Genomic DNA, 13,905 nt, shown 5'->3' with positions numbered 1-13,905 from the left:
CGCCGAGCCAGAGGGGGGCTGGGGAGCAAAAGCAGCCCCCTGCTTGTGTCCTGGGCTCCCCGACCAGGACACATAGAGGGACCCAGGTTCCCCACAGCTGCCGCACAGCTCTTCCAGACCTGGCTCCAGCCCAACGGGGGAAGGGGGCTCAGAGCTATAGCCCAGCTCTGCTATGAGCCAGGTGGGCAGTTGTGGGGAACCTGGGTCCCTCCACCTGCCCTGGGTGGGGGACATGGGCCAGGGGTACCCTCAGCTGCCCCACACCCCTGGCAGGTGGAGGGACCCAATCTCCCCTACAGCTGCTGCCTGGGCTCCCCAGGTGGGCTTCCTCCATGCTGGCCTGGCTGGAGGGTTGGTGGGGCCGGAGAAGAGGGGAAGGGGGCAGAGTCCACCCTGGTGAAAAGTGGACCTGCAAGGCCCACTCCCTCCCCCCCAGTTCTGGTGCCTCTGTTTCCTGGGCTTGCCCAGTGCTAGGGAAGGAGAGGCACCCAAGGCAGCAGTATCTTTGGCTGAGCACTCAGTAGTGCTTTTATAGGTATATAGGACTAGTGGGCACTCCACACTTTAATCTTTCTGATGCTCACATATATAAGTGTACCTATTGGGTTTCTGGGAACTGGGTGGGCAGAAGCCCACCCACTGCTAACGGATCCTCCCCCAGCCTAAGAGGAGGATCTACAGGACCTCAAAAACCCAACTGATTCCGGGAGACAACTAATAAAAGAACAGGGACAGGAGTGCCGTCTAAGGGTCATAAGAAGGGAGCCTGACGGGGACACCAAGCAGAGAACCCTGGAAAGTGCCCACTGCTCCTCGAAGGCGTCAAGGAAGCCAGTGGATGCCACCCAGAGGAACTCTGCCTAGATACGTGAATGGATTAAGGATCGGAAACAAGCCCCACAGTCACAGGGGTCTCCATCGGCCAACCTCCTCTCCCTGGTTGCGTAGATGGCCATTTTAGCCAGGGCGAGGAGGAGGTTGACCAGGAGGTTCTGCGACCTTGTGGGGCCACAGATAGGGAGTGAGTACAGAAGGAGGAGAGGGGAAAAGTGCAGCCAGAAACGTAAGAGGATATTGGTGAGGAGCCGGTGTAGGGGCTGCAACCTGGCGCACTCTAAGTAAACGTGCGCCAGGGTCTCCCTCACGCTGCAGAAGGGGCAGGCGTCTGGGACAGGGGTAAACTGTACCAAGTACATGCCCATGCTCACGGCGCCATGGAGGAGCCTCCAACTGATATCCCTGCTGGGCCTCGGGACGAGGGTAGAGTAGAGGCTGGCCCACCGGGGCTCCTCACCCTCCAGAGGTGGCAGGAGGTTCCGCCACTTTGTATCGGGCCGGGACACGAGGGTGAGGAAGTGAAGGGTGTGGAGCATGAGCATGTAGAGATACTTCCTTGGCGCCGTTTGGAAGCGGACCGGCTGCAGGTCATGCAGCCGGCTTGCAGAGAAGGGGCAGGGGGGCTGGTCGGGTCCACGGGGAAGGGGCCCGATGAAAAGGTCCGGAGGGCCATATAGAAGTGTAGCTGGGCAGTTACCCTGCTCTGGCTGAAATAGGCTGGGCTGATTGGAGAAGCAGCCACAGTGAGGCCACAGCCCAATCAGGCCACACCTGGCCCTGTTATAAGGGCTCAGGGAGGAGCTGGCTCATTTTCTTTTCAGTCTTGGAGAGAGAAACACCTGGCTGCCTGAGAATAGGGTACCTGAAACAGAGCAGTGCTGGGGAAGGGCAAGAGGAGCTGGGGAGCTCCAGCCTGGCAACTCCCCAGGCTGAGGCCTTGTTAAGGGTCTATGCAGGTACGGGGGCTGGAAAGTGCAGCCTGGGGTTAGACAGAGGCAGCTGGTCCGAACCCCTTGCCAGTGATGAGTGGTCATGACAGACTGCAGTTTGCCCTTGTGAGTGGGGGCTAGGTGATGACTGGCAGTAGCCACTGAGACAAGGTGGGTTTAAAGGGTTGGGGGTTCCCCTGGGAGGGGACACCTAGAGTGTGGGGGTACTGATGGGGCAGAATCCTGAGGTAAAGGGCACTGGGGTCCAGGAGGGGCATGAGGCAGGTGAGCCACTGGCCAGCGGAGGATGCTCTGAGTGCTGGATGAGCTAATTCCCAAACTACTAGCAGGAGGTGCTGCACCAGTGAGTCTCAGCTCTGCTGAAGCAGGGGTGAGCAACACACAGATGCACCAATTTTTCCTGAAATGAGGTAAAATAGCTATTCCAGCTGGGCACAGGAATCCACTCCAGTATTTTCATATAGTCATCACAGGCATCACATTTAATGGACAGAGTCCTCAGACTGCTCGTTCCCTTTGCATTCAAAGCACCTGAACTGGACTATTATGTCCACCTGGAATGGACTTTGCATGCAGCCCTTGGGAAGGAGAAGAGCCTGAACTGGATTCCTTTGCCCACATGGAATGAACTCTGCAACACTGCTCCTGGGAGGAAAACGTGTTTTGGCATTAGCAGAAGTTGCAGACTTGACAAGCCACTTGCACAGAATTGAGCAGTGCAGGTAATTCCTGAATATATTTCTATATTAAGAAAGAGCGAGAACAACAGAAAAGGAAAACTGAGAAATGCTAAAGATAAAAAGCAAAGTCCAAACCCTGTGTTATGCAGGAGGTCAGACTAGATGAACTGATGGTTCTGTCTGGGCTTTATGAAACATGAGCACTGCTCTTTCCTTCTGTCAGGGTTTGAGTCCCGGTTGCTATGACACCTACAATGCTGACATCGATTGCCAATGGATTGACATAACAGACGTTCAGCCTGGAAATTACATCCTAAAGGTTGGTTTCCCTGTAATGTTGGACTTCTCTGTATGGGCCATTGCCATGAATAGATCTAGGCAGTTACTTGTGAAATCCATGGTACTGGATTTTGGTTTGTGTGTGTCCACGGCCCCGTTGCCGGTCCCCTTGATTGTGAACATCCATCCACACAGCATGTGAATAACATGGCTGATCAGACATTCTTCTGAGAACAGAAGCAGCTGCATGAAGGGCCAGTCACAAGCTACGCATTGGCAATTAGCAGTAACAGTGGGGGTGGAGGAGGGGTATGAAAATGAAACAATAGCTGGTCACCCCTGAGAACAAATGGAAAGAGAGCCATTGTGTACTCATACTCAAATACTTTTTAGGACCACTACAAGCAGGCACAATGCCATTCAGTTCAAGGGAAGCTAAGCCCAATTAAAACCAGGGCTGAATTTGACTTTGTTTACATCTTTTATTTATATAATTTGACCATTTGCTACGGAGAAGCAAGATGGTTGCGTCAGGATGACAAGCTGTTTTCTTGGAAGAAAGTGGAGGCATTTTACCTGTAGAAGAAACCATAAAACTAAAAAAATGTGACAGTATAAAAGCAAAACTGTATAACAGTTTATTTCCTTAAAAGGAATACACCCCCCATAAATGTGCATTTTTCATTGCAAAAATTTCTAGTTGTATGTGATAATATACATTACAGTACAGCCCAGGGACCCACCAAGAACTGGGCCCCATTGCACTAGGTGCTGTACAGCCACAGAGTAGTAGCTAGACACAAGGGATGGGAAAGGGGGGTAACACAATTCTTTCTTTCTCCAGTGACTGACAGAGGAACTATTTCCTTATCTGGTCTTTGTCTTGTTTTCTCAGGTTCAAGTGAACCCCAAGTACATGGTGCTGGAGTCAGACTTCACTAACAATGTTGTGAGGTGCAATATTCACTATACTGGACGCTATGTTGCTACTACAAACTGCAAAATTGCCCAGTAAGAGCACTTGTGAAACTCTTCCCACTCCTTGTCTGTCTCCCTGGGTTCTTCCATGGTTCCCATTGCTGCGGTATACAGGCATCTCATCTTTTTCTTCTGCCTCCATCACTTCTTGGTGGTGTGGACTTCAAGATGAAAAGGGAAATGTGAGGATGGAGCTGCCAAGGAGTTGCTAATGGGGAGGGACATGGGAAATGCAGAAATGGTACTTGAATGTAGGGACAAGTCTTTCCAGAACTAGACCTGAGGGTCTAGTGCAGCAATTCTCAAACTTCATTGCATCATCCCCCCTTCTAACCAGGGCCGCCAGGGGGCCCCCGCCGCCAAATTGCTGCCAAAACCTGGAGCAGAAGAAGCTCCGGGGGACCAGGCCCCACCAGAGTTTTCTGGGGCCCCCACAGCGGGTGAAGGACCCCACTGCAGGCACCCCAAAAAACTCTCGTGGGGGCTCCTGCGGGGCCCAGGGCTTGGGGCAAATTGCCCCACTTGCCCCCACTTCTGGACGGTCTTGCTTCTGATAACAAAAATTACTACACAGCTCCAGGAGAGGGGACAAAAGACTGAGCCCTGTTGCCCTGGATGCGGGGTAGGGGCAAAGCTGAAACCCAACAGCTTCTACCCTGGGTAGGGGGGCATGTAATCTTGGCCCTGGGCCCCACTACGTCTGAAGTCCAAGCCCAATCCCCACCACCCAGGGCTAACACCTGTCTGGGTGGCCCCATTAAAATGGGGTCCCAGCCCACAGTTTGAGAACCCCTGGTCTAGTGGAGCAACACTAACACCTGAAATGGAGTAGTTCTGTATCCAGCTGCCACTTTCAGAATGATCTGTTCCCCAAGCAACCCTCTTCCACAGAACTAAAAACACCTTGCTTTGCTCCCTTTCTCAATGTTAGGCTGTGGTCTCATCAACACCATTCCCGTGAGATGTTTCCACTGTTAATTCTTAAGCATGAAACACCATGTGCCTCTTAAGCCATTTCCTCTACTCCTACCACTTGTTCCCCTATGCCAGGCCTGTGCAGGCTTGTTCCCCACACTCTGCTGCTTCGCACAACCTAGAGTAATTCAAGTACATGACTAGGGACCCAGAGCTCTGGGTTCTTGTCCCAGCTCTGCCACTGATCCACTCGGTGACCATGGGCAAGTCACTTACGGCTTGGTTTTCAGAGGTGCTGAGCACCAGCCACTCTCATTGACTTCACCACCTCTAGCAATCAGGCCTTTAACCTGCTTAGGTCTCCACCTATAAGGTGTGGTGAATCTTTGCACAGGGGGCATGATGATTAAGAGATTGTCTGTGAAGCACATGGAAAGCCTCAGCCAAAGGGGCTAGTTACCCAAGTGAGTCACAGCAGCACTTGGTGCACATAAGCGAATTATGCTACCTTTCCACTTTCCCTATCCCAGAGGCCACTAGGGAAGGTCAGTTTGACCCCGGGACAAGTTAGAGCAACCTCAGGGCTGCTCTAACTTCCACTAATGCTGGCAGCTCCCAAACAGCCTGCTTCACGAGCCAGGAGCACAGAAACGTTGTGTGCTGTCCCCAGCCCCACCATCCCCCACCTTGCCCCTCCTTAGCCCAGGGTTGCCCCTACACAGGTCCCATCAGCCCTCTCAGTGGGTGTTTGGGAAGCACTGTGGTGTCTCTATGAACACCATTAACGCACAGCTAGGGAAACCAGCACAAACAGGACTGCCGCGGTGAAGCTCTCCCAGGACTGCCAAGTGACCACAGTTGGTTTGGACACAGTAACCAAGAGGGGGAAAAAATTAAATTATTTTTCTTTACATTTTTCTCTTAAAAAACACTTTGCAACTGGCTCACGCTTGGTCCTGAATGGAAAAAAACAACTCCCATGGCCAGCCAAGGCACTGGCAGGGAGGACTGCAGGCTACAGACATCACACCACCTTAGAAGGTGGAGGGATTCCTGCCAAGCACTGCTAGGGGTCCTGGGAGCTGCCCCCCCCCCCCGCCCCCGACACACACACACACTGCTCCATGCTGCAGTGGGACAGGATGCCTTGCCAGCATTCTATGAGTTGTGGATTTCAATTAAACTCACAGGCTGAAATCCTGGCCCCATTAACATCAGTGGGAGCATTGCCATTGATTTCAGTGGGGCCTGGGTTTCATCCATAGGTTCTCCAGATCCCAGGGAACACCAGGCTGCATTTTATGGGGTCTGGGATTTCCAGATTGTTTTGTAGCCCTCTGGTACCTAACTCCCTTTTGGGATCTGGGCCATGATGCCTGTGTTAGTTGACAGCTGAACCTTAGCTGGGCTACCCCTACCTTCACGTAACAAGCCACAATAAAGTTAGTCCAATTTTTCCATTGAAATTTTTTTCAGTGGAAATTAGCTTTTTGACAAAAACTTACTGCAGATTTTCTGTGCACATTTCTAGTAAACATTTTAGTTTTTCAGTTTAGTTTTTGGTTTTCAAAAATTAAAAATTTTTACTAAACGCATGTTTACCAAAAAAAGGGGCAGGAGAAGGGCCACACAGGACTTTGTTTCTTTGAGGCTTTTTTGTTTGTTTGTTTGTTTTTTTGTTTTGAGGGGGGCGCATTTTCCAACCACTTGCTGAGTGCTCTTATTCTCCCCTTGCAGGTCATGATCCACTGGGAGGGACGCATGACACCTGACCCCACCTCCCAACCCAAATTCAACACTTTCAAGTTGGAACTTGAAATGTCCGCTTCTGGGGTGCATGATCTAGTGGGGCATAAGACATTTCTCCATTCCAGCAGCCCCTGGAGACAAAAAAAGTATTTCTCAATTTTAAGAACATGAGGGAAAGGAGTGATTACTTTAAATATTTTTAAACTTAACTTTTCTTCAATCTTTGGGGCTTTTTTCTGTTTCCAAGTGGAGTTTGCTGATTTAGGTTAAATAAAACAAGGGTTATTACTGTACCAGGCACTACCAGTATCTGTAGATTACATGCTATATCAGTAGGTAGCTCTATAGTCTAAACTGTGCCCAGCTGTACAATATGGGGCTGTATTTTTGTGCAGGCTTTCTAGTGACATTACAAATCCTAGTCCCCAGCCTCACAGTAAGATTACAGCTGTGGTCTGGGTATATTTTATTATTTATAATCTGACACCAATGCACCCCAAATAAGAACTAAGGTGAAAAGTTTCAAATGCAACCTCTGGTTTTGTCTATGTTCCTGAGTGCCCAGTCTAAGACTTCTTGGGTCTGATTGTCAGAGGTACTGAGCACCTGCAGTTCCCATTGCCTTCAGCTGGAATAGTGGGTATTCAGGGCTTCTGAAATCAAGCTCAAATTGTTTTGCTTTAGGACACCCAACATTTAGCCAAATCTCTAGGGCTAAAATCTGCTTTCAGTAACTGTAATGTTAATACAAAGTTATTTTATTATTTGTATTGCCGTAGTGCCTAGCAGTCTGAGCCATGGACCAAGGCCCCATTGTGTTAGGTGCTGTTCAGATACAGAACAACAAGCCAGTCCCCATCCAAAGAACTGACAAATTAAGTAAAACAATGTAATGCCACTTAGTACTGACATCACAGTCAGAGGGGTTACTCCTGATTTACATTGGTAAACCTGAAATCAGAATCTGGTGGGGAGTTTTAATTTTTATTCAGTTTAAAGGGATGTTGTCAACTGAGTATTTCTATTTTGTTTAAAAAGCCAGAAGGGATTAAAAAATACCTAATATGACTGGAAATGTTTTAGTTTATGGTTTAAAAGAAAAATAATAATCACATCTGGTTGTTCTATAATTTTTTTTAAATTGCTGTTAAATTTTCCCCTGCAGTATTGTAAATCCAAACACCAACAGGGCAGGGGGATTGTGACAGGGGGATTCAAGGGGGGCAGGGGGGATTCAGAGGGAGCCCAGGCTCATGGGTCAGAGGGCTCAGTTGTACCCCACTTCCAGGTGGCACCCCATGGGGAGCCTGGGCTCCCTCTGAAACTGCACTGCTGTGACAAGCTGCAGACACGCTCCTGGTCTTACATTTCCACCAGCATATACAGAGGTAGGAACACACCCAGCTGCAGTTACATGCAGGGTCTCTGACTAAAGCCAAAGTAACTCTCAGCTCCCCAGGCATGCATGCCCCTCCGGAGCATAAACCCAAAATTATACTGTCTTGCGCTGTACAGGGAACTACAGCGTAAGCTCGTAGATTTCACCACTTCCCCACTCAATGTGGAGAGGAACATGCAGCAGCCTATCTGAGCTAAGATTCCCACACACTTCATTCCAAACTCACTGGTTTAGATTAAAATATAAAATACATTTATTAACTATGAGATTTTAAATGATTATAAGCGATAGCAAACAGATCAAAGTGGATTACCTAGCAAATAAACAAAAACCTAAGCTTATTATACTACACAGATTGGACAAGAATAGCAGATTCTCATCCTAACTGATGGTACAGGCAGACTTGTAGATTTTTAAGGCATACGCGGCATTAGCTTTACAGCTTGAGTTTCTCAGGTCTTCATACATAGGCTAGAAATCCCTTTAGCCTGGGCCTAGCACTTCCCCCCAGTTCAATCTTTGTTCCTCAGGTGTTTCCAGGAGTCTTCTCATGGAGGGAGTGAAGAACAACATATGATGTCACTCCTCTCCCTTATATACCTTTAGCATGGGGCAGGAAACCTTTGTTTTAAAACTTCGTTCCCAGCCCAATCTGTGGGGAAAATACTGACATCTGGAGTCCAGAGATGTGGTCTGTTCACATGATCTTGCAGTGTTATAGCAGCCACTGCTTACAGGCTGGTCAAAACGCCCACAGGAAGGTTAAACTATTCTGCAGTCACAGAATCATAGAATATCAGAGTTGGAAGGGACCTCAGGAGGTCAGCTAGTCCAACCCCCTGCTCAAAGAAGGACCAGTCCCCAAATAAAGCAACCCAGCCAGGGCTTTGTCAAGCCTGACCTTAAAAACCTCTAGGGAAGGAGATTCCACCGCCTCCGTGGGTAACCCATTCCAGTACTTCACCACTGTCCTAGTAAAAAAGTTTTTCCTAATATCCAACCTAAACCTCCCCACTGCAACTTGAGAACACTACTCCTTGTTCTGTCCTCTGCTACCGCTGAGAACAGTCTAGCTCCATCCTCTTTGGAATCCCCTTTCAGATAGTTGAAAGCAGCTATCAAATCCCTCCTTATTCTTCTCTTCTGCAGACTAAATAATCCCAGTTCCCTCAGCCTCTCCTCACAAGTCATGTGCTCCAACCCCCTAATCATTTTTGTTGCCCTCTGCTGGACCCTTTCCAATTTGTCCACATCCTCCTTGTAGTGTGGGGCCCAAAACTAGACACAGCATTCCAGATGAGGCCTCATCAGTGCTGAATAGAGAGGAATGATCACATCCCTCAATCTGCTGGCAATGCTCCTACGTATACAGCCCCAAATGCCATTAGTCCATTTTCTTTGCTGATTGGTCATCAGCCCCATCTGACTTCCTCATTGTTGTACCTGAAAGGCTGGCTGTGGGTGTTTTCCAGAGTAAGCTCATATGAATATTGACTAGGGATCTGTATTTCAAAACTTCAGATACATGCATACAAATAGGATAATCGTATTCAGCAAATCATAACTTTTCCAATGAGCCCTCACCTGACCACTCTTGTACAAAATGCACGATGTTCATGCCATAATCATATCATAATATCACTGTGAAGAATATCGAGTGCAGTGTCACAGAGATTAAGGGAATGAAAACTGGAAATGAAATTGACTAACAACAGAGGGTCAAACTGACTAGACAAGTGAGGGGCAAAAATGGAAACATTCTCCCTTGTGAGGAAAACCAGCAGGGAGAGCTTAAGTAGGACCTAAGTGGTGAATAGACCCTTGTGCTGGCTCTCTGACATGGAGTGAATTTTACTCTCCATGAAGCTGGTGCAAAGTAAATTCAGTGTGACTACACTAAGGGGTACTGTGTTAAGTACCCTCTGGGTATGGCTATACCACAAAAGCTGTGCAGGGCTAGTCTACTGGGGTTAGCATGAATCCAGCTAGAATGGCTGACAATAGCAATGAAAACAGCACAGGGCAGGTAGTACAACCCAGCATGAGCCCTGGGTATGTACTTAGCTTACTAACCCACACTGCCCTGTCTTTTTGGTTGTTGTTACCTGCACTAGTGGATTCAAGCTAGGTCAGGTATGCTAGGCTGTGCACAGCTTTTGCAGGGTAAATATACCTTAAGTAATACTATTGCGGGGACAGCTGCAGTTGCACATGGGGTTATATTTCCCCAGGCTTCATAATGGAGGACAGGGTGGGCCTCAGAACAAAGCCCCAGAACCAAACACTACCCTGTCCCCCCTGAATTTTGGACCTGAACCCAGCCTTTGTGGATCAGGACCAAGGCTTCTGGTTTTGCACCACAACAGCCCAGTGAACCCATATGTGATCAGTGAAAAGTTTAAAGCTATTACAGGTGATACAGTGCAACTATATTTTTGAGCCAACCAATGAAATAAAATCCTTTTTCAATCACTATGATGCAGGAAATGAACATTATTATTGAGGTACCAAGTGCTTTTTGCCATTGTATCTGATGCTATAATATATGGCAATGAGTAGCAAAGCTGTTAAAGGACTAGAGCTACCCTGGGCTGATTTCTTCACCATCTACTTGACGAGACATGGATGGCCCCCACTTCCACACACTTCTCTTTCCCCTCCTCCCTTGTGCTGGATCAGGAATGAAAATGAGGAATCCAGAGTCACTGATAAGTGGAGAGGCTCCTCTGTGTTATGGTTGGAGATGGGCTCAAGTAGCAGTGTGTGGGTCTAGGTCTCAACCTTCCCAAAGTTAAGGGGAATTTGGCTCTGGGTTGTCTCCAGCTAGTCTTGAGAAAAGTAGTGAGAATTGGAACAGAGACACCTGGGAGCTGCATGTTGCTGTAAGCACCGTAGTTAGAAGGAATTGATTGTTGGCGTCATGTGAGCTTAATCTCCTTGTTGCCTCTAGAGCAGAGTCATCTGATGGATATGCCACCATGCATCTTGCATGGTTCTAGGACCACTCCAGAGATGTTGCACAGACCCAGTGCAATCTCAACAGGCTCCAATCTGGCCATGCCTATCCCTCCCTCTGCACCCTCCCCCTGGCCTAAATGAATCCCGCACTGGAAAAAAGAGACTGCCCCATAATTCAATCCTGCTGCTCTTCCTGTTTCCACCCATGCCTCAGAGCTTTCCACTACCTCCATCTCCCCTCCTAGGCAAACCATGGGAGGGAAAAATCTTGGTTTCTTCTCTTCCTGTGGTCTTCCCTTCAGCTAAAGGGCTGTCACCTCTGACATGTACTTCATGGATGCCTGGACTTCACAGCCATAAGCAGGGAGAGAACTCAGCTTCTCCTGTGCCATAGACACAGGCCTCTACTCCCTGAACTAAAGGAGACTTTCCACTTGCTATAGTACAGTAGGGCTTTTATCAGATCTGGGCCAACAGCCACTAGGCAGAGCCATGATAATACTCACTCAAAGCAGTTCTGATGCCATCCACTAGATGGCAGTGGTAGACACACTGTGTACATGGGCAGTTTGCTGCTGGTACCAATCCCCCTGATTTCAGCGTGCCTGCAGAAAAGCGATAGGCAAAGCTTGAGAGGGCTGATACAAGTAAACAGCCACAAGTGCAGCAGAACCACTGCAGTCTGGAAATATGCTGAGAATCTCTCCCAAGATGTGGTTTCCACTAGGCCGTAAATCTGGTGAGCAGAGCCCTCATTTTGCTTTTAATTCCCACCAGAAAGCAGGATGTGCGGGGCCCAGGAGGAAATGTAAAAAGAAAAATGTTAAACCTCAAGTTCAAAAAGGTTGGGTTAAGTGCTGGGTGAGGCTTGGGGCCTATTGTTACTTTAGCTGCCATCTAAGAAACCTTCAGGGCCCACCCTGGACAGCCAAGTCACATGATTTGTCTCATGAACACGGCTGGTGTGGGTCATGTTGGAATTCTACTCCTGGCCTAGACCTGTGGTGCTAGAGCTTGCAGCACATCCACTGTCTTCCTGCCCAGTGTGCATTTCCATGGCAATGGGAACACAGCCTCGAGGCTGCCCAATCAACAAACACACAAAAAACCCTACCTAGAAACCACAGCAGAGCAGAGCCCCATCATCACAGTCCATCTCAAAGCAGACTAGCGCAGTTTGGGCAGGGCAGCAGAGTCGATGAATTTGGGGTCCACCATGGATTGGTGGGTAGCTGAAACCTGTGCTCCAGTGTCTCTCCATGCAGTAATCTTCCTTCCACCCACACTCACAGTTTCCCTTCACTTTGAGGGTATTTGTGAGATATCTGGGCCTGAAGGCTCTCGTAGGACCCCGGGGTGATGAGCTGCAGTCAGCTGGTGTTCTTGGGGCAGCTGGCCTTCACATGCCACAGCTCATTAGATTTGGAAGCATCGCCCAGCTGACTGTGGGCTGGGGCGAGCTGGGTGATTGGAGAGTAGGGTGATGGAACAAGAAGGCATCTGGGGTTTCCCTGGCTGTGTGGAGGGCTGTTCCTTGTGAGGTGGGGGACTTGGGCTGACTCCGATGGTGGGGTGTCATCTCAGGTTTCCCCTTCTGTTATCCACACCAACTGCTACTAGCTGCTTCTTCTCTGCCACCTCCACCAATTTGGCTCCAATCTCCCCTGCTTCTATTAAAGTTTTGGGCTTCCCATCTAGGATGTACCTTTCTATTTCCTCAGGAACACCCTCTAAGAACTGGAGAGACAGATCTTCCAGAGACTTAACATTTACTCCTGACATCCAGGCATCTCAATTTTTTACAATGTGGTAGGCGTGTCGGGAAAATGCCACCTCTGGTTTCCACCTTAGAGCTCTGAACCGCTGACGGGCATGCTCGGGTGTTAGTCCCATTCTAATTCTGGCCTTGAGTTTAAAAAGTTCGTACTTGTTCATGTGTTCTTTAGGCATTTCAGCTGCCACCACTGCTAAGGGTCCACTGAGTTGTGACCTTAGCTCCACCACATACTGGTCTGTAAGGATGTTGTACCCAAGGCAGGCCCTTTCAAAATTTTCTAAGAAGGCCTCTGTATCATCGCCTACCTTGTATGTGGTGAATTCTTTAGAATGGGCAGTGGTACCGGAGAAAGGATTGTTAGGGCTACCTGTTTGATCCAGCTTAGCCTTTTCTAGCTCTGAGTGCTTCAGCTCCACTTCCAAATGCTTCGCCTCTCTCTTCTCCTCCTCTTCCACCTCCAAGCACTTCATTTCCACTTCCTCCTCCAAGCACTTGTCCTCCGCTTCCAAGTGCTTCATCTCTAGGAAGAAACTCCTTTCATCCTCAGCTAGAACTCGGCCTCAGTTAAGGGCATCCCTCCATCCTGGCCCCAGAATCCCGGTTGGAGGAGGGCTGATCCTTCCCTTCTGGGAAATCTCCATTACCCCATTCCCTCCCTGCATTTCCATCATGGAGCTGGATGTCTGGGCTTGATCTGGGTCTGTCTTCTCTGTGGTGTGCCGCTTTGGGAAGACTGGATTCTCTAGGGTTTCGGTGCCCAACCTCAACCTCATGCACAGGGCTGCCTTAATCTAGCCCAGCTATTTCGTTGGAAAAAAATTAAAATAAACTGCTTGTTGGACTCCCTGGCTTGGCAGGCTGAACTCTTTGCATGCCTGTTCTCCCTCAGGCAGAAAAGAAAGAAAGAAAGAAAGAAAGAACTCCCTGGCTTTGCAGGCTACCAAAAGGAAAAATGTGTCCTTTTAAAACGCTGAGATCTGTGCTTCTGGTCCAAAATGATCCCATACTCTGCCCCCATGTCAAGGCTGATTCCTCTCTCTGGCACTTCAAGTGGGGCCTGCAAGGATTCTAAAAATTAATACTGGCCACTCCAGGCTTGTATTAAACTCCCAAGGTTACAGCTTCTCTCTGACCTTGGATGGGTAGATGCTGCCACCAGAAAAATGCGAAAAAAAACCCAACTCTTTTTCTCCAAAGCTGGAGATTCATCAACACCAACCATTGCTTTGAAACAGTTTTGGTTTCATTACCTTGCCATTTTTCAATGCCAAACATTTTGTTGGAAAATGCCCACCCGGCTTTAGTTCCAAGGCACCGTTTTGCCCTCTGGCTTTTCAGAGTAGCACTGCACTTTAAGGTCACATCCCCCTCCAGATGTAAGCT

General features: G+C 48.8%; 1 protein-coding gene across 1 annotated transcript in view; it reads left to right on the top strand.

The window, feature by feature from the left end:
* The window catches only part of LOXL1 (lysyl oxidase like 1), a 39,910-nt gene extending 32,454 nt beyond the window's left edge, over nt 1-7,456 (top strand). Inside the window, exons 5-7 of the mRNA XM_050968223.1 lie at nt 2,691-2,786; nt 3,642-3,757; nt 6,377-7,456. Of these exons, the coding sequence (XP_050824180.1) occupies nt 2,691-2,786; nt 3,642-3,757; nt 6,377-6,383 (219 nt within the window). The 3' untranslated portion in view covers nt 6,384-7,456. The remainder of the gene's footprint in view (nt 1-2,690; nt 2,787-3,641; nt 3,758-6,376) is intronic.
* The last annotated feature ends 6,449 nt before the right edge of the window (nt 7,457-13,905 follow it).

Source organism: Gopherus flavomarginatus, chromosome 9 (assembly GCF_025201925.1).
Source record: "Gopherus flavomarginatus isolate rGopFla2 chromosome 9, rGopFla2.mat.asm, whole genome shotgun sequence".
In the NCBI taxonomy this organism is placed as follows: Eukaryota; Metazoa; Chordata; order Testudines; family Testudinidae; genus Gopherus; species Gopherus flavomarginatus.
Note: the sequence above shows the minus strand (reverse complement) of the source record. Positions and strands in the feature narration are given on the sequence as shown.